The sequence below is a fragment of the Syzygium oleosum genome, unplaced genomic scaffold (assembly GCF_021117445.2).
Source record: "Syzygium oleosum isolate NSW1041296 unplaced genomic scaffold, Sole_v2.1 Sole_v2.55, whole genome shotgun sequence".
Classification (NCBI taxonomy): domain Eukaryota; kingdom Viridiplantae; phylum Streptophyta; class Magnoliopsida; order Myrtales; family Myrtaceae; genus Syzygium; species Syzygium oleosum.
In genome coordinates, this window is record NW_026607539.1 from 1175841 (window position 1) to 1195973 (window position 20133).

The 20133-nt window shown below is 42.0% G+C and overlaps 4 protein-coding genes across 4 annotated transcripts; 2 read left to right on the forward strand and 2 right to left on the reverse strand.

Annotated features, from left to right (window-relative positions):
- Positions 1–970: 970 nt before the first annotated feature.
- Positions 971–1757, reverse strand: LOC115690890 (putative inactive G-type lectin S-receptor-like serine/threonine-protein kinase SRK). Its single transcript, XM_056307565.1, has 3 exons — positions 1691–1757; positions 1455–1574; positions 971–1170 (listed from the first exon to the last, which is right to left on the reverse strand). Exons 1-3 carry the CDS (start codon positions 1755–1757, stop codon positions 971–973), a joined length of 387 nt encoding a protein of 128 aa, XP_056163540.1.
- An 84-nt stretch (positions 1758–1841) lies between these two features.
- Positions 1842–2489, reverse strand: LOC130134345 (G-type lectin S-receptor-like serine/threonine-protein kinase At4g27290). Its single transcript, XM_056307566.1, has one exon. It carries the CDS (start codon positions 2487–2489, stop codon positions 1842–1844), a length of 648 nt encoding a protein of 215 aa, XP_056163541.1.
- Positions 2490–6967: 4478 nt separating this feature from the next.
- LOC130136918 (2-oxoglutarate-dependent dioxygenase 19-like) lies at positions 6968–10921 on the forward strand. The gene is made up of 4 exons (XM_056307526.1): positions 6968–7308; positions 7740–7975; positions 9317–9644; positions 9961–10921. Exons 1-4 carry the CDS (start codon positions 7027–7029, stop codon positions 10723–10725), a joined length of 1611 nt encoding a protein of 536 aa, XP_056163501.1. The 5' UTR covers positions 6968–7026; the 3' UTR covers positions 10726–10921.
- A 3891-nt stretch (positions 10922–14812) lies between these two features.
- LOC115690872 (putative UPF0481 protein At3g02645) lies at positions 14813–16896 on the forward strand. Its single transcript, XM_030617353.2, has 2 exons — positions 14813–15909; positions 16022–16896. Exons 1-2 carry the CDS (start codon positions 15078–15080, stop codon positions 16774–16776), a joined length of 1587 nt encoding a protein of 528 aa, XP_030473213.2. The 5' UTR covers positions 14813–15077; the 3' UTR covers positions 16777–16896.
- The last annotated feature ends 3237 nt before the right edge of the window (positions 16897–20133 follow it).

Below are 20133 nucleotides of genomic sequence, written 5' to 3' on the forward strand. Positions count from 1 at the left end.
ATGTGGATGTGATCGATGGATCAACCAGCTCCATAGACTTTCGATCTCTGAACAGTGTCTAGGCCTGCATGATTATGTCGGTCATCTAGAGAAAGACTAAAAACTAACCTGAAGATAAATAAACAAAGAGATCTGATAAATTTTCCGACTTACATATCCAAGAAGGCTCAAATGGCTGTCAGGATGAATAAAGCCTTGATTTCTTTTCCCACTCACGATTTCCAGCACTAAAACGCCAAAACTGAATACATATGATTTTATCGAATATAACCCGTGGACCGCATACTCTGGTGACAAGTAACCGCTATGCAATAAAGCCATTGAAAAGAATGATTAGTTTTTGAAGCAAATGGACCAGATCCAGTGAAGATCACTTATTAAGAGAACTCACTATGTTCCCACCACTCTCTTCGTATTCGCTTCACTCTCATTACCTCCGAAACTCCTCGCCAAACCAAAGTCCGATATCTTTGGATTCATTTTGTTGTCAAGCAGGATGTTTTTAGCTTTCAGATCTCGATGAATTATTCTTAATCTTGAGTCTCGGTGAAGGTATAGGAGCCCCGAAGCTATGCCGTTGATGATAGTAAAGCGCTTAGGCCAATCCAGCGAAACACCCTTCTCTTGGTCTGCCAAATTGTTGGCCTTATAAGTTATTAATGGAAGCTTTTTCAGTCCTTTTCTATGACAAAAGCAATGAAAATGTAGAGACTTGAGCGAAGCAAACCGAAAATGAAACAATCCAAGCTCCGGTTGGGCAAGAATTCATAGATCAACATCTTTTCATCTACTTGAATGCAGCATCCAAGAATCTTGACGAGGTTTCAGTGGTGAAGTTTGACAATGTAGACGACTTCATTCTTGAACTCGACCTGTCCCAGCCTTGAGTTTTCCGACATCCTCTTCACAGCAATTTCTTGGCCACTCTTCAGAACACCTAAAAGATAGAGGTTTTTTGTTCCTTTTCCCATTATGCATTTGTATATGTATGAGCAGATTTAGAATTCCGAAAAATGAGAATAGTAACCTTATAGACAGCTCCAAAGCCTCCCTCTCCGAGTTTGTTGTCGTCGGAGAAGTTATTCGTTGCACTCACTATGGTTGTGAGGTCGAACAGAGGTAAGTCTAGATCTTCACTATGGCTTCGATGGGAGAATCCAAAGATTTGTCCTGCAAGTAGAAATTAAAGTGAGTGAATTCATCAAATAAAGAGAACTCATAATTGAGCTTTAAAAATCCCAAAACAGAATTCAAAGCAACACACATTTGGTTCATTCATATTTTTCAGGCCACTTGGTTCATTTAAATTTCCAAAGGGAGATGATCTGAGGAAACTTTGCATTTGATGCAGAGTAGCAACATTTAAAACCCATGCTAACAAGAGTAAAAATTGACTCTTGTGGATCAAGAAAAACATCTTGCTTGGAAACCATATTATCTGATAACGACTTTACCATCTCTCCTATACTTTGTAAAAACAGCTGCGATGCTGAGAAAAAGCACCGCAGACAGCACGGTGCTGACAATGATGCCCGTGCTTTTCCTTGCGCCATCATTTTTGCTCAAACTGCCACCTTGATACACATTACAATACATTGAAGATAGAAGTTACTAACAATTCAACTGTTATTTCGAACTCATTCTCTTCCTCGTGTCATCACTCAAAAATAACTTAGGGTTGAGAACGTACCAACTTCTGACTCGGCCATCCTTACGTAAATGTCCTGGCCGTTCTCGTTGAACTGTCTAATATCCATCAGGTCACCGAACCAAAGCAAGCATCCACTTCCTTGCACTCGAATATCCAAGTTTGAATAAGCCTTGCACGAGCAGTTCCTCAATCATTTCTGCTCGCAGTCTTGAAGGTTCATGCTCTCATTGAACCACGAATGCCTCGTGTCGGGCAACTTCACTTCGGTGTACTTCAGAAACTTATCTCCTCCCTGGCAATCCAGTTCCGTCCTCCGGACACACCCATTTGACCAATCCCCGAATTCCCAGTCGCTCGGGTATTTAGGCAGGAACCCCGTCAAGCACACGCATTTTGGAGAGCTAGCAATGTTACAATTCCCATTCCCTCCGCATAATGCATAAGTGTCACAGTCATCCGTTTCGGCGGACGAATACAGTATCCAATCATGTGTCCGATCTACCCAACTGAAGCGCTGAGCGATCCCGTTCTCGTTTAAAACCAGCATCGATGGGACGGAACTGTTCAGAATATTGAAGTAATAATAAATTTCGTTTTGGTTGAAGACGAAGCCGAAGCTATAAACTGGATTTGGCCTCAACTGAGGGAAACCTCTAAACCGAAGGCCATTCCAAGGTCCCGACCTGAACTGCACTACCGATCTGTTCCTCAGGATCAGCTGCGGATATCCCGAAGAATCAAGCCTATATGTGAAATCACCCGGTGAAGGGTCGTCTGCGCTTTTCCACGAGGTCAAGTACCGGTCCAGGCCTTTCGCTCTGTCTATACCAAACTTCATGCCCGCCAGAAACGAATTACAAGGGTGATAAAAACTCCGCCAGATTGCATCATCCAAGTCATTGTCATTTCCTTCTTTTACGACAAAATTGGCAGAATGCAGAAGCTGCGCAATTGGATTCTGGGTCAATCTCGACACATTGGAGGACCAAACGACCCCATAGGTGCGGTTCAGGAGAGTCAGTATACCCTGAGGAGTGAGCTTTAGAATTGGATTTGAGTTGCAGTATTCTTTCAATTTGGCTCATTTCTTTGATAATTGGTAAGGAATTTTTTGCAATTAGGTCTTTCAGAAATCAAATTGGACTAAATTGTAGAAAAGTTTTGTCAGGGAACTGGTTGAACCGGACCGAACCAGTCCAACTGGCGCTAACGCTCAATCCAGCGAGAATGTCCGGATTTTGGCTGTTTTCCGACCACTTCCAGCCCCCTCAAACCATGGCCGACCAGCCACTCTCTCATGTGCTAAAATTACACAAATGCCCCTAGGTGAAATTACAAAAATGCCCCTAAAGCCATGTCATTAAATTTAGGCCAATTAGAGCATTTTCTTAATCATTAAGCAAATAATGTTGGCCATTCATCAAGAGCCCATCTTAGCCATCCGATATGAAATGTCATTGATCTAAGTTAATATAAATTAGCCAATGAGATGCTTACTTAATCAAGAAGCAAACCATATGAGCCAGTAGATAAATCCAAATGTTAAAATTCAAACTTAGAGGAGTAGAAAAGGATTTTTCCCTAAAAAATGTAAGGGCTAGCCATTTTCAAATTTAAAATTCTCTTTTTAAATTGGATAAACTCTCTCTCTCTCTCTCTCTCTCTTGGTCGGAGCTCCTTCCCCCGTTGTTTCCGACCGGCTGTCAGCCCTTCTTCGACGAACCACCACTTGGCTGTCATCCCTTGCACATCCCTCTTGCTGGTCGCAAGCTTAGGAAGTACCGCCTTTTGTCAGAAGTGCTAGTTTCGGCTCTCTCTTCCTCTTGGCCTCAAAAGCGTGTTCCACGCAGGTGAGGAGATCCAACAATCCTAGCCTCGTTTTCTGGCTATCTAACGGTGTATAGAGGCTTTCCTAACCGTGTGAAGTGGTCCTTAGCTCATCCACAACAACCTTGTGGCTGGAGTTCCTTCGAAATCTTGCCGTATTCTTCAATTTCACTTGATTTCGCTTGATAGTTACTTCATGTTCTTTTGACCTCTTTGAATCCTTTTCTCATATCAATCTTTGGTGCTATCATTTAGATCTTGGAGAGTTATTCTCAACGCCTTTGTGAAGTTCATTGGTGGCTAAATAGCTTAATTGAGCTTAACAAGTCCATTGAACAACGTATGCAATATCTAAACTTAGAATATGATATGAAGAATGAATGACGTGGCCAAATATGCATGTGAAGTTGATGAAGGCCAATTGTGATGCTCAGTTTGTTAATTGAATGCTTAGCATATCATGTGTTAGGCAATCCATGTATATGAATTATTTTATGAATGTTTGAAGTATGTTGTTCTGTTTTGCAATTTTTGGATTCCAATGAATCAGTATGCTTCCATGGCTAATTTGAGCTTGAAACGTCAAAATCTTCAAAAGTGTTTAGCTAGAGAATCAAAGTTAACATCATGAGCTTCGATTTGATAGATGGTGTGACAAAATTGAATATCGTTGGCTATGTCAAATTGACCTTGTGATTTCAATTCAGAATCTAGAAAATATGTGTTCTGTTTTATGTTAATATGTTCCTTACCGAACTTGTCTAGATCCATGATTTTTCTGATTTTTTGTATTCATAATCTGGGAACAGGGTGTTCATGAAAGTTGTAGACAACATCTTGATCTTTTTAACTTGAAATTTTCATAAAATTTCGTGGTGATTTGATCTATATTATTCATTCTTGAAAAGGACGTTTTGAAATTGTGTTTTGATTTGAAAATTTCAGTTCTGTGAACAAGTTTTGTATAGCAAATTTGAGAGTTGTTTATTGGGGCCTTAATTTGAGAACTGAAAATTTTAAAGACCTAATGACCACATTTGAGGGGCCAATTTGGAAAAAATTCCAGATAAGGTTAGTTTGGCCTTGAAAACTGTTTTGCAACTGAATCCCGGGTAAAAAACTGAATTACTGGAAAAATTCAAGGGCTTTTTTAAACATGAATGTTGTTCATCACACGTTTTCCCAACTCGCTATAAAATTTGATGCGTTTTCGATGTCATTTGATATTTTTCCCACATTTTAAAATCACGGGCTGAAACCGGGTCAAGTCTGGGGTTTCTGGGTTGATTTGCATTTTCTGGTAATTCGACTAAGAACTGGTCCAAATGGTCTTCATGAACTCTAAACTATTCATCCTAAGATTTCTAATGACACTTGAACCAAGTCAATCGGACTTCCTTTGGTAAGCCAATTGGGTCTAAATAGAACCTGCTTGGAATCTGAATTTTAATTGAATAAGTGATCCCAAGAGGCTCACTTCCCCTTGTGTGATTGATTGAGAAACAAGCTCACTTGACCTAATTGAATGTTTAATTCATTGCTTATGCATGTGCTTGCTAGATGAATGATTAGGTACAATGCATGTCCAGCGGGTAATCTATGGTGAACACATAAAACTAAATTTAGGCTTTAAGAGATATCGACCATCATTTTGTGAATGCAAATGGCAGCCGATTATCATTAACCATCAATCAATTAATCATAGTCATTAGGAATGGGGGTAATCGAAATCCATGGAAGGCAAAGGCTGACCCCGAGGCCATTCCATTGATTGATCTCAATGAATTTTGTGCTTGATTGTTTCGAATGATTGCATGAATGAATGTGAATGAATGAAAACTGGCACCATGGATGTTGGCCAAGTGAGGCGATCCAAGGAAGAGGCAGTTGAAGCTCTTGAAGACGGTGGCAAAAGACCAATGTCCAATCTGGTCTCAACTGCTTGTAATAATAATATTAGCTTAGGTTTTAATAAAAATTGCTTAGTTGAAAGATCACTAAAAATCTAAAAAGAACCAATTGTAGTCTCTAGCATAATTTAAGTCAAACATTCGACAATGAATATGGGAAATGTAGACCATTATTAGCCTTGAGGCTACTCGGTAGTGAATTAACTACACAATTTGTATCTAATGATCAGAATTAATGACCCGACTTTGGCTAAGTCAAAATATAGGGCTCCTTGTGGCCTCGACCATGGATGTGACCCATTTCCTTGCCCATGAGAGGTTCACTTTGAGCTTCATACCAAGACCTTGAGAATTTTCAAGATGGAGATTCAAGACCGATGTCCAATTCAGTTTTAATTTGTACAATTCATTTATTGCTTGATCATGTCTCAAGTCTTCAATTCGTTTTGTAATAATCCCGACGAGTTACGGGTTTTTCTTTATTGCACTTAGAATAGTTCATCTTTCATTACATTAGGTGTTTACTTTATACACCATTTTTAAATAGGGTTAATACCACGAAAAATCCCAAACTAATACACCTATAACAATTTTACCCCAAACAAATTTTTTGACCACTAAAAACCCCAAATTAATATACTTGTGATAAATTTACTCAAAATTAATTTTTTGACCACTAAAAAGCCCAAACTAGTACATTTATGACAATTTTACCATTTGTTAGTTTACGTTAAATTGGATTAATACTACAAAAAAACACAAACTGGTACACCTATGTCGATGGAGGGTAAAATATAAAACTGATACATCAGTCAACTATCGCGTGTCATTTAACAAAGCAATTTGACAGTGAAATTTAACGGTAACAAACTGAGGGTAAATTTATCACAGGTGTACCAGTTTGAGATTTTTGTGGTCAAAAAATTAGTTTTTGGTAAAATTATCAAATGTGTACTAGTTTGGGGTTTTCGTGGCATTAATCCTTTTAAATACGTTATTTGTTGATTTTCTTTGCTAGACCAAGATAGGTTTAGTTAAGAATCTTAATAGAAAAACACGAAAACAAGATGCATGGACACTTAGTGATTAAGACTTTGGCATGAAAATGATAAAAACAAATGCGTGACCACGTTAGATAACAACCAATAAGTTAGCGGTATCGAAAGGGCATTAGTGAAAGCATTAACGTAACATAGTCCCGTACCTAGACATCTCTGGTATTTTAACCAACCCCTGACAAAGGCTAGTGACGACTCCTAATTGACAAAGAAACATAAAAATGATCCCGTGTCACGCAATGTATGAACTGAGGGAGAGTCCACGTTTGTGATTGACGGACCTTATGGATGAATTTTAGGATGATACTTTTTGAGCTGCCTATTGGGATATACTATTCGGAATGTTTCACGAGCAATTACCTCTACACCCATTTCCTGAGGAGGCCCTCCAAGGATAGGTTGCTAAAGTCACCTGACGTCGAAAATGGAAGCGCATTTACTGTTTAAAAAAGGAGCTGCCACGTGGCAGTCTTGGAGAGTTTACCGAAGAGCTATTTTTTCATCTTCCTTTTAAAAACTTCTCTTTTCATAATTGATACTGCAGATTTCATTGAGAGAGAGAGAGAGAGTTTCATCTCATATGGCTACTGTTTGTCCAGTTGCTCCGCTCCACCAAGAAGCTAATGCTTCTCGGCTCAAAATACGAAGTGTTAAGACTCCAGCTGAATCTTCCAAGCTCACTTCCATCCCCTCCCACTGCGCCTCCACCACCTCCACTTCCGATGATCAAGCCGTTCATCCTGACCACGATGACTCCATCCCCGTCATCGACTTCTCTCTCCTATCCTCAAGTAATCCCGATCAACGGTCTAAAGTCGTCTCGGATCTTGCAAAGGCTTGTCAAGACTGGGGCTTCTTCATGGTACATATGTTCCTAGCTAGTTCATTAGTTCATTAGCTGCTTCATAGTACTTTTCTTTATTCTATTTGTCGCGAAGATGCAAAACAAACAGTTGGTAATTTTTTATCAGCTTTCGCTTATCAAACTTGTCATGAGTACTGAAAAGACTAGTAATAGTTTAAATTGAATTGGCTAGCTCAACCGATGATTGTTTATTCCCGCTAGAGCTAAAGAAAATTCATGAGAAATTATTTCTCATGCCCTTGACTCCAAGAAATTGGGCGCTGCAAGTAAATCAAACCCGAAACCTTGCTTTTTTTTATGAATCTATTTTGCATAAATTGGTATCAAAGCTGGAGTCATTGTTGATCAGTATGACTCACTCTCTATAAATGATTCGGCAGCGTCTTGTATGCTATGTATTGATCATGGCCCCCGGATTATGTGGACAGGTGATCAACCATGGAGTCCCCGAGAGCCAAATGAAAGCGATGGTAGACATGCTGACAGGATTCTTCGATCTAACCGAGGAGGAGAAGATGGAGTTCAAAGGGAAGCACGTGTTGGACCCCATAAGATGCGGGACGAGCTTCAATGCTTCGGTCGACAAGGTGCTTTCCCGGAGAGATTTTCTGAAGGTGAGGGTGCATCCAAAGTTTCACTGCCCCACCAAACCAGAAGGCTTCAGGTATCCATTCTCTCTCTCTCTCTCCTATCCTGTATGTACAAGTTCTCAGTTTGCACATACTGATATTTCTCTTTTCTTAATTTCATTTGAATATAAAAGTTTGAGTTTATTACATAACATATATAAAAAATCTCACATTTTACAAATCCACCTAGATATTAGCTTGCACATTATCCGATCCACGACATTTCGTCGGGTATTTTAAGTGCTCGGGATTTACTTAAGATAACCTTTCGACCACAAAAAAAAAAAAAAACGGAAGGTCATTACCTGCATGGGAAATCATCTAAAAGCCACTCACTCACCTTTCAAACACCTTAACCTAACCCAATATATCTGGCCAAACAAATCCAAATCAAACTCTCTCTCTCTCTCTCTCTCCGCGCGTGAAGCCCATTGGCTGCATCTCCCTCTAAGAAGGAGCCAGATCTGGCTTGATGGATGATGACCAAGAACTTGAGGCCCCACCCATCGGAAGTAGCTCCTCATACTTTGGAATCTCAAGATCATGATAGTTACACCAATTTTCAACCTCTTTTGCCTCACGAATCACGAATAATCAGAACTTGTCAATGAATGGGGCAAAAAAAGTTGGCTCTCGACAAATACTCCATGGAATAGTGTGCTTTTGTCATTTTATACTAGTTAGAGATTCTGGAGCGTTATTGAGTGATGGTGGGTCCATCCTACTAGATCCAAGGATATAAAAATCTTTGAGATGGTACTCAGCAGAAAATTATTAGATACATCAGAAAAAGAAAGCATGATGAGGAACTTGAACAAAATTTTATTCCCTGGTAAGACGGGAATCCAAATCTTCGACTGGACTATTTCCAGTATCTGTCCATACATGAAACTCTGTCCACTTCGGTGGCACACTTGAATTCTAGAGTAACTTAAATTCGAGATGTTATGATTTGGAAACCAAATTTGCCATTTCTACATGACGCAGTATACCACTCAATTGATCCTATTGCATCTGAACTGAAACAACTTCAATCTGTCCGATGCGCAAGCTCTTCAGGATCTTTGGTTCTAGTTTGTTAGTTTTGTAAAATAGCTCTATATTTATCGAGAAATCTGGGAATCTTGAAACATAGCAATAGAAACTACTCGATTCTTGTGCTAGGTTTGCATTATTTTGAATCGTCTTGATAGCAAACAACAACAATTTTGTACACCCAGAGAAAATCAACAAATCGAGGATTCAATTTGATCGAGTAGGACAATTAGCAACACACCAGATAAAAGATTGAGAGACACAAACTTGCGACATCCATGAAGATGAAAAGAACACCACCATGGCATTTCCTCTGATGAATGAAGCAATGTTTGTTGCAGTGAAGTTTTAACAGAATACTCCGAGGTGGTCCGGAAATTAGCTAGGGGACTGCTCAAGGGTATTTCGGAAAGCCTAGGACTCGAACCGGGCTATATCGACGAGGCCATGAACATGGATTCAAGCCTACAGATATTAGCGGCAAATCTGTATCCGCCGTGCCCGCAGCCAGAACTCACTATGGGCGTGCCACCACATGCAGACCACGGCCTGTTGACCATCCTCATGCAGAATGGAATTGGCGGCCTCCAAGTGCACCACGGCGGGAAGTGGGTCAAAATAGATCCCATTCCGAACGCCTTTTTGGTCAACATCGGTGATCACCTAAAGGTACATATATAGAAATTCATGTTCCATCTTTCTAACCTCCCTTATTGTCTTGCAAGAGAGGTCCGATATGTTTCAACATTCATGCAGATAGTGTACGTCTTTATGGAGGGGACATTGTTATTATACATAAGACCATAGTTCATATAGTTGTCCTATAAATTTGCTGAAACAAACTCTTTTCACTTTGTTTCTTTCATTGGGTAATAATCAGTTAAAAAGTCAATACAGATCTTTGTGATTTACTACTTCTTTCCCATCGAACCAATAAAGCTTATTGCAACTAATTTTTTTTCTTGACACTAATCAACTGAGCAAGATTATGAGCAATGGGAAATACAAGAGTGTTCTGCATCGAGCTGTCACAAACGACAAGGCTACAAGGATATCGATCGCTCTATCTAATGGGTCATCGCCTGACACTGTCATCACGCCAGTGGAGCAGCTGGTGGATGGCAAGAACAACCGAGTCATGCACATCGGGATGAAATATAAGGACTGCTTGGAACTTCAACAGAGCAGCGTACTCTATGGGAAATCAGGCCTCGATGGGGTTATTACGCAGCCTAAACTGTCGGAACTTCAACATAGCAGCGTACTCTATGGGAAATCAGGCCTGGATGGGGTTTTTACGCAGCCTAAACTGTCGGAACTTCAACAGAGCAGAGAACTCTATGGGAAATCGGGCCTAGATGGGGTTTTTATGCAACCTGAACTATCGGAACTTCAACAGAGCAGAGAACTCTATGGGAAATCGGGCCTAGATGGGGTTTTTATGCAACCTGAACTATCGGAACTTCAACAGAGCAGCGAACTCTATGGGAAATCGGGCCTGGATGGGGTTTTTACGCAGCCTGAACTGTCGGAACTTCAACACAGCGGCGAACTCTATGGGAAATCGGGCCTGGATGGGGGTTTTACGCAGCCTGAATTGTCGGAACTTCAACAGAGCAGCGAACTCTATGGGAAATCGGGCCTGGATGGGGTTTTAGTGCAGCCTGAACTATCGGAACTTCAACAGAACAGCATACTCTATGGGAAATCTGGCCTGGATGGGGTTTTAGTGCAGCCTAAACTGTTATAGTAATGGACGTGCGATCATGTTCTGCTTCCAGACTGTTTGGACTTTTCAAATTGCAACCTTATGGAACATTAATATTATATGATTCCAGGTGCAAGAACCATATAGCACTGATGTATTTAAGCTGGTCCTTTCAGTTATGTATCTTCTTGACAGAATAAATGGAAGTAAGAACACCGTAAGTTTGTAGTTCTATAAATCATGATGGTTGGTTAGTATGAGCTAGCAAATTTTTTTGTCTAGATTTTCATTGGAAATGACCACTTCGTTGGGCTAAAAATATCGGGCCCTCACCGCAAATAGAAGAACTTGTTTCTAGTATGTTCTCCTCAACAAAAAACACTGACCTATTTAGGCTGAGGAAATGCGCTCCTGACCTCAAGCACAAAAACTACGGAGGCATCTTGGGCGTATGTTTAGGATGATTCTAAAGCATCAGTTTCTTTTGGTTTCCACTGTTTGGATTAAAGCACCTGACTGTTTCTAAAGTTCGTTTATGATGATTCTAAAGCATCTTGGGTGTATGTTTATCATGCGCGCCCTGCATGATAACCATTCTGTTTCTCTATTTTTCTATTTTTCTGTTCTTAGGAATAGGTTTGGATCAGAAATCCGTTTGGTAACGCAATTTCATTTTTCTATTTCTGGAATAAATTTCTACTCTAGAAATAGGTTTGGAACATAAAACATAGGTAATTTTTTTTTACTTTTCTATTTCTGGAACAAAAATGAAAAATAAAAAAATTTCTCATCACTTGCCCTTACTAATAGTCAGCCGCCCACCCGCCGCCCCACCGTCGTCGACGGTCGCCTCCCATCATCGCCAGCTATCGTCTCATGCCACCTACAAGCCGTTGTTTGTCTCCATTTGCCGCCGTCTACATCCCGCCGTCTGCCTTCCTCCATCGCCCAATGCCGGCCGCCTCCCACAGTCAACCGCCGCCGACCGCCTCTGCCATCCTCCGCCGCCTCCTGCCACCGTCCAACATCACCCACCTCCCGTCGCCGCCCAACATCGCCCACCCGCCGGCTACCTCCCATCGTCATCCTCTACCACTTCTCGTCGCCGTCCTCCGCCACCAACCGCCATCCTCTTCCGCCGCCTAATACCGACCACCTCTTGCTGCCTCCCGTCGCCGTCCTCCGCCAACAGCCTCCCATCGCCGTCCTCCTCTGCCGTCCAATGCCGGCCACTTCCCACCACCGTCCGTTGTTCACTGTCTCTCCCTCGCCGGCCACTCGGGAGGGAGAAATTTTGTGTTGTTATCAAACGAATTTCTATTTTAGAAATAGAAATTTTGTGTTGTTATCAAACACATATTTTGGCTCAGAAACTCGTTCATGAAATAGAAATAGATTTTTCTATTTCTGGCCAGAAATTGATTTGTGAAACAGAATGATTATCATTCACGCCCTGATTAGTTCTCGAAGCAAATCAAGCATAATTCAGATGATTTACTCAAGAATTCACAATGTTCGTCGCCTCTCGTAACCACACGGATTTCAGCTGTGGCAGCTGCGCGTAATTCTCTTTATCCCCGCCGAATGCATTGTATGCGGCGTCAAGAAACGACTTGCCGTTCCTCAATGAGAGCGGCAGAGGATTCGCCGCCCGCCTCGTCCACAGATTCTATGGCCTCCGCGCGACTTTGCCTCCTCTGCCTTGCCGCTCTTGCCCGCGCTGCCCCCGGCCGCGCAATCTTGATTCTCCCCTCCAGGAGCGGGAGCTGCTCGAAGGGCGTGGGTTGGCAACCAGGGCTGCGAGGCGGCGGGGGAGGGGAGTGGTCGATGATGGGAAGGGGCGGTGGTTGTTGGGGTGGGGGTGGGTGGAGGAGGAGGAGGAGGAGGTGGCGCCGCTCTAGCTGAGGAAGCTAGGGAGGCAAAAGTTGGGGAGCGGCTGCTGCGACTTCACCGGCTCCGTCACCATAGCTACACGACTGGGCGAACGGTTCGAGCGAGAATGTTGTCAAGAGTGCACGCGACTGGAGCGCCGATATGCGTCGTGCCAAGGCTGCAAATGAAAAAAGTCGAGAGAGAGAGAGATCGAGAGAGAGAGAGAGAGAGAGAGAGAGATAGAGAGAGAGAGAGAGAGAGAGAGAGAGAGAGAGAGAGAGAGAGAGAGAGAGAGAGAGAGGTGGTATGTTTGGAGGAGGAAGAAGAAGAAGAAGCAGCATGCGAGAGAGAGAGAGAGAGATAGAGAAACAAAGGCTTATATTGCGTTGACTCTGCGTGCATGGGAACGGGGGTTACATCTATTGCCACCATCGGCCCCTTTGCTCCGAATCTCTAATTCAGGGCCACAATTCGGGATGCTGTAGTCATTATGATGTCCACAGTTTCGGGTACAAGCCAAATGCCTGGGACTACAAGGTCGTGAGGATTACTTATTCGGGTGGCGTCGGGAGGTGAGTTGATTATCTGCTAAGACCATGGCGTGTCAAGGTTTATAGCCTACACAGGGACGCATGGACAAGCCTGAGCATTCCCAATTTCACGTGGACGATTCGTGGCAATTCACGGGCAATTCTTAATGGGTCCGCACACTGGCTCGCTACGCCCACAGAGGACGTGCCTTACGACTCAATCGTGGCCTTCGGTATGGAGGAGGAATCATTTGGAGAAGTCATCGAGCTGCCCCAATTGGAACATCTCTCTCAATTCTCTCTGAATCTGAGAGGCAAAGCCACACTCCCAATGTCATGCGGTTCACTGGCTCTGATTGCATTCGGTGTACGGAACTAAAAGGAATATGGAATTTGGGTGATGAAGATTACGACGTGCCGAGTCCTGGACCAAGCAACATCACATTGTGCTACCGATCGGGTCGACCGTCTAAGCGACCTTGGGACTTCCCGGGCATGGCAAGATTTTGCTTCCCATGGTCGATGAGAAGTTGGTGTGTTGTGATGAGGAGGATATGCAGATCAGTGAGGTTGGAATCCAGGGAGGCTGCCCTGAGTCATCTTCTGATGTCATTGATTGGGAGGAGGAGATAACCAAGCGGATCGCGGTTCACCGTTGACCATGCTCAACCTCGAATAAGAATTAGGTTGCAGAACAGTAGCATAAATTTACATATGCTATCTATCTATCAGCATCAGGGGAAAAATGACATTACAAGTATCATAACTTTTGTACGGCGCTTACTAAAGTGCCAAAACTTTTTTTTTATCACTTGAGTGCCATAACTTATGTACGACGCTAATTTGAGTGTCATAATTTTTTTTCGGATCACTTGAGTTCCATATAATTTTTCAATCAATCGGTTGAGTGCCATAACTTTTTTAAAACGTTCACAGCAAATGTTATGCCACGTTGGATTTCCGGCACTTGAATAAACGTTTTTAAATTTTGTTGGCACTTAAGTGATCCATTAAGAGTAATGACACTCAAGTGGACGTTTTACTGAAATTGTGGCACTTAAGTTATCGAAAAAAAAATTATGGCATTCAAGCTAGTGTTGTACGAAAGTCATGGCACTTGCGATGTCCTTATCCCCAGAATCGGGTTAGAGGTTGAAATGTGGCTGTCATTTTCAGTAAACGACGGTCTCGTCACACTAGCCGTTCTACACATAGTATATCGAAAAGAGAGATTGCTATAGACATTTACTGAAATTTATCTATTAAATCACTTTTAATTTCTTTCTCAGGTTTGTGCGCTGCCTATAGGAAAGTAATTCACAGATATATTTGTGACATCCGAAGACGGATCTTCGATTTTTAATTCTTGTTCTAAAAAATTACGCCTGGACTAAATTGATTCAATTGAAAAATTTAGGACTGAATTGATACCAATGTAATAGGTTTATGATTTTTTTGATACTTTTCCTTGTGTATTGGGTAAGGCTCCGTATGTAACGTGGTGGGCCTGGCTCCCGAGCTTATTCCCAGAATCGGGAGACGGATGTGATTCAAACAAGAAATCTTATCGCGTAGAGCCGATTAAGCCTCGTATATGTGAGCAAAACCACCTCATCCATACGTGTATTGGGATAAGGTTTCGTATGTAACGTGGCGAGCCTGGCTCCCGAGCTTTATTCTGTGTGGGAGACCCATGTGATTCAACAAAAGAAAAATCTTATCGCGTCAAACTGAGCTCTTGACCATCCATCCGACGCCTTGATTCTTCAAGATAGTCACTCTCATTTCCAGCAGAACAGCCAAAAGATCTGCCACTTGCCCCGCTTCAACCCTAATTATATTCAAAGTCACCTTCGGAATCACCACGAAGCCCAGCCTTTCGTTTTCTTTCGTAATTGCAGTGATACGAAAGATGCATGTGTGTATGCGAATAAAAGATACGTATAATATACCATAAGTTATGTTCGCTCTCTAAACCTCGTTCGAACAAGGATGTCCTCATCGTCGACCTCCATCATCAACCAGAGCCTTAGCGAAGAGCAATGGGTGAAACACATCCAAGACGCCCTCGATCACGGGATTGATATCGAGAACCTGGTCTCTGTCCACTGCGTGCCCGAATCGATCAGCTCCGCGAAGCCAGAGGCCTACATCCCGCTCCACGTCGCACTGGGACCGTACCACCACTTCCGGCCGCAGCTCTACCAGACGGAGAACCCCAAGCTGGCCGCGGCCCAACGGGCACGCGCGGCACTGAAGCTCCCGGGATTTGATCGAACAGCTGGTTTGCTCCAAGCGCAGGAGGCGAAAATCCGCGCGAGCTACCAGCTGTACCTGGAAGTCGGCACGGACACCCTGAAATGGATCATGACCATTGACAGTTTGTTCTTGCTCGACCTACTGTACAGTTACAAGCACAAGCGAGAGAAAATGGACCCAGATAAGTCGACCAATGTTCGGAGCGAGGAAGACTCGATTGGGGACGATGATCAAGGGGGGATTGTACAGATGACCCGAGACTCCATTGTCAAAGACGTGATGAAGGTGGAGAATCAAATTCCGACCTTTGTGCTGAGGAAAATAATGTTGCAGACCAAGGATTCGATGAATGAAGTGAGAGAAAATGAAGAAGATGAGTCTATAGATAGGGAGCTTGGGGTGATGTTGATGAGGTTCTGCAAAGCGATAGCGCCTCTCAGACTAGAAAGGTGCTCGCCATCTGAAGCTGTTCGCCATCATAAGCATTTGCTCGATCTCCTTTACAATCTCATCTTGAGAAGAACAGTCCCAGAAGCAGCACAGACGAAGAAGAATGAGCTTAGAGGTTAGTTTTCATTCCCCATGCCATGCATATATGAGATGATGGGTCCTTTTTCCTTCTTCGTTTGTTGTATGCAAGCATTAAAAAAGTGATAAAAGTACCTTTTTGCCAACAGGTGCAAGCTTTGGCTATCTGATCAAGATGCTATCGATACCAGCATCAAAAATCACTGAGGCATGGAATGAGTTGTCGAAATTCTCTTTCATGAAGAAGCTGAAAGTGCCGACGGAGCTCATCTTCAGGATAATTCAATTGGTAATACCCGGATGCTCTGAGAGCCTTCAGAAAGACCCTTCTCAAGAATTTGTTATGATTCCCACTGTATCGAAGCTCCAGAAAGTCGGGATCAAGCTGTGCTTGGCCGCAGGAGGTATCAGAACCATCACGTTGGATTTGGAAACCGCTGCTCTGAACCTCCCTCACATCATTTTGAATGCTACCACCGAAGTCTTGCTGCGAAACCTTGTGGCCTACGAAATGATATCGCAGAGTGGTTCCTGGGTTCTAACGCGATACACGGAGTTAATGTATGGCCTTATCGACACCTCCGAGGATGTGAAGTTGCTGAGGGAAGCGTCCATTGTCTCAAACCATCTGAACAGCGACGACAAGGTCGTGCAGATCTTCAATGGGATGATCAAATCCATAGGTTCCAGAAGCTCTGCCTCCGAGCTGGACAAGACGATTCAGGACGTCAACAAGTACTACAACAACACTCGAAGGGTCAAGGCTTATAATCACATGAGGAAGTACGTGTACTCTTCTTGGAAGTTCCTCACTTTGGTCGCCACGGTCGTGCTCATTTTGCTCATGGGTCTGCAGACATTTTGCTCCGTGTGGAGTTGTCCTCGGTTATTCCACACAGAATAAGCATTTGTATCGTACATCACATTAGAGCTCGTGTGTTTTATTTTCATACTAACTAGACTTGAGCACGCATGTTCAAGTTGACATAAATATGTAAAAGTTCAATAAGAAGCTATTGAGAATCCGCACCACACCCCCCCCCAACAATAAAAAAAAAAGAAAAAGAAAGAGAATGTTAATTTCATGAGAGGAGGTAGGAGTGATCGGTTTCAGAGTACGTTTCAAACCTAAAACTTGGAATCGACCATGTTTGCCCTGGAACCTACCCGGTTTATCCTGTTTAGTTCTAGAGTTTATCCGAGAATCTGTTTTTCTTTTGTTCTTTTCTTTGGTTTCACTTTTTACCTCAAAATAATATGAGCAACAAAACGACTTAAAGTAAAAAAATGAACAAGGGCGAGTGAGCAAAAGCAAGACATGAGCGAGTGAGAATTGCGAGGCTCGAAAGAGTGAGGGCAAGCCGTGAGTGAGCAAGGAGGAGGGTGAGTTGTGAGCGAGAGAGAAAGTCATGAAGTGTTTGAGTGAGATTGGAGAGAACAGAGAAAAAAAAACTAAGCTAGAGAAGAAGATGCCAAGTGAAAAATTAGGTTTTAAAACTTTACAAAACCGTATAATAAATTCAGGCCGGTTCCCGGGTGGTTCTTTGCTCATTACCTGAAATCAAACCGATTTTAAATATATGGAACTGAGAATTAGACCGGTTCCAAAGGGAACTTGGTACCAAACTGGTTTATAGGGTGGTTCGGTCCAGTTGCACAGCCCTAAGAGGAGGAAGTGGGTGGTGGATGAAAACGGCAGAAAATAATGTATTAGGATCACTAAACTTAGTTGTTACCTTAAGTGAGGGTTGTTTTGGAAATAACAAAAAGTGAGAGAAAATGGTTTTTCAGCATCATATTATACTAGCTTTCATGCACGAGCCACATGCTTTCACAAGTAATTTTTATTTCATGCGAAAAATTACAAGCTAATAATTTATTACATACTTAACTTAAATTGCACAGAGAAATTAAAAAAAAAACTCATCATTATTTTCTTTTTCTTATCAATATACAAATCCCAATCTGGAAGGAAAACATTAAATGAAGATTTTTCTATTTTCAGTAACTAAAAATAAACATCTCTTTAAATTCAAAAATAAAAGCATGGAAAAAAAATATTATAAATTTCTCATATGTAGTGCAAGAAAGAGATTGATTATTGCACTATAAGGGACAATTAAGTAATTTCACCAAGTGCACTTTCTCAATAGAAAGTGGATATTCAATTTCTTGATTAATTTTATCCTCTTTCCTCCTTTTTCCTCCTTACTTTACAATTAGAAAAAGGAAAAAGTACCAAAAAAAGTGTTAAATCTATTGGATTAGTACTAATTCAATCGTAAATCTTTCTATTGGACCAATTTTGGTTATTAACATTTTTACATTAGTACCAATTCAGTCCATCCGTGCTAATTTAGATCGAAAAATGCTAACGTTAACGTCGGTTGTCCTATTTGCAAAGCATATATTCTAGTATTGCCACCTTTCTTCTTTGTCTCGTTACGATTCAAAACCAAAATCATGAAGCAAACACACACTCTCTCCCCAAAATATAAGAGCTAATGCTGTGAAGAACTATAAATTAGTAAAACTGTAACAAATTTAGCTCAAACTAATTATTGATCACGAGAAACCGCAAATTTGTACACTTGTAATAAATTTACCATAAACTAATTTTTTTTCACTCTTCGTTAATTTTCATTAAATTTTATTAATACCACGAAAAACCACAAACCGGTGCACTTGTGACAAACGAAAGGTAAAACCCTAAACTGGCACACCCTTCAACTGCCACGTGCCATCCAATTCAGCAATTTGACGGTAAAATTTAATGAAAACTAATAGAGGGTAAATTTGTCACAAGTATACTAGTTTGGGGTTTTTTGTAGTAAGAAAATTAGGCTCGGATAAATTTATCACAAGTGTACCAGTTTAAAATTTTTCGTGGTATTAACTCTTAGTTAAATTGCAAAGATCTATTTGCTTTCCTAAAAGAAAAAAAAATAAAGAAAGGAAGTGAGCCAACTTTTCTTCACCTCTCATCCTTAGCTTCTAATTTGCTTCTTCTCTTTTCTTCCTCTATTTTGAGATTGAATATTAAAGCTTGGAGTTTTGTGAAAATGAACCGCAATGCTTGGGAACCAGTTTAGCCTCAATTTCTCAATAGTGAAAAATTAATTGCTCAACGACGTCATTTGAAGAAACATAAATTATGCATCATCACAATTTTGAAATTATTAGTACCAAAACTCATGAAATATCACTTATGCCAAAACTAAGCCTCCATTTACGTGATTGGCCATAGTCTCGTCGTGATTATTACGACAATGTCATGTTAAATTCTTTGGTAAACTAAGTTGTCAAAATTATTAAACTAACTACTTTATTAAAGATTATGACAAATCGTTGTTCATAAAGATTGGGCACTAAAATATGCGATCTTTCGATGATTATACTACTTTCCTTTATTTCTTCAGAAATGAGAAAATATTCAGTGTTTGCAAAGCGCCACATGAGCGATTAATGTGGCGGCCTTTTTTTACTCATAAGCAATGATAAATTGACATGTGTCGAATGAGGTGGAATAAAAAATAAAAAAACTAATTTTTCACTTGTTCCTCCTTCCTCTACTTGATCTGGTTGTCCTCCATGGCCGCCGGCGCTTCCTCCTCCATCATAGAGCACCATCCCGCCCGGCTCGCATCTCCACCCCTTCCGACGTCAATTACAGTGAACCCAAGCTACGCCTTTGTCATCGCTCGCCGCCGTCCGCTTGCTACTCTTCCAAATTTGGCCTCGATCATGGCCGCAAGCTTTGCTCGTCCGTCCATCGACCGTAGCAACAACGGCATTGCAACGTGCTGTGATTGATTACGAGCAACAAAGTCCAGTCGCCATGATTTGTAGATCCGCTAACGACCTCGAGCGACGAAGTCCAGATCTAGTCTCCACGGTAACGATTGCAAGCAACAAAAGTCCATATTTGGTCGACATAACTCCGGACCTAAGGACCACGTACTCGCAATCCAAGCCGACGCTGCTACGTCCAAGCCGAGCACCCTCCGTTGTCCTTACTCGTCCATGGTTGGTGCTTCCCCATCTGGAGCCTAAACCTTGAGTGACAACGGTTTGTTTGATACCGACGGTCATGGACAGCCAGATTGGAAGAGCCGGCCAAAACAGACCGTTGAATGCCAGCTCCGTCGGCCATGGAGGGGTATAGCTTGGGTCAGACGAAGAAGGGGTGGAGATACCGAACGTCGGCGGGATAAAGAGGTGACAGTGTCGGCTCGGAGGGGTAGCTTGGGTCGACTGCAAA

Bases quoted from the DNA above. Each gene is read 5' to 3' on its own strand.
- LOC130136918 (XM_056307526.1), top strand. From the start codon at position 7,027: ATGGCTACTGTTTGTCCAGTTGCTCCGCTCCACCAAGAAGCTAATGCT. The intron at 7,309-7,739 runs GTACATATGTTC...TTATGTGGACAG, and splicing joins AAGACTGGGGCTTCTTCATG to GTGATCAACCATGGAGTCCC. The intron at 7,976-9,316 runs GTATCCATTCTC...TGTTTGTTGCAG, and splicing joins ACCAAACCAGAAGGCTTCAG to TGAAGTTTTAACAGAATACT.
- LOC115690890 (XM_056307565.1), bottom strand. From the start codon at position 1,757: ATGGATATTAGACAGTTCAACGAGAACGGCCAGGACATTTACGTAAGG. The intron at 1,575-1,690 runs GTACGTTCTCAA...ATGTGTATCAAG, and splicing joins GATGGCCGAGTCAGAAGTTG to GTGGCAGTTTGAGCAAAAAT. The intron at 1,171-1,454 runs GTAAAGTCGTTA...TTCTACTTGCAG, and splicing joins TACAAAGTATAGGAGAGATG to GACAAATCTTTGGATTCTCC.
- LOC115690872 (XM_030617353.2), top strand. From the start codon at position 15,078: ATGTCCTCATCGTCGACCTCCATCATCAACCAGAGCCTTAGCGAAGAG. The intron at 15,910-16,021 runs GTTAGTTTTCAT...TTTTGCCAACAG, and splicing joins GAAGAAGAATGAGCTTAGAG to GTGCAAGCTTTGGCTATCTG.
- LOC130134345 (XM_056307566.1), bottom strand. From the start codon at position 2,489: ATGAAGTTTGGTATAGACAGAGCGAAAGGCCTGGACCGGTACTTGACC.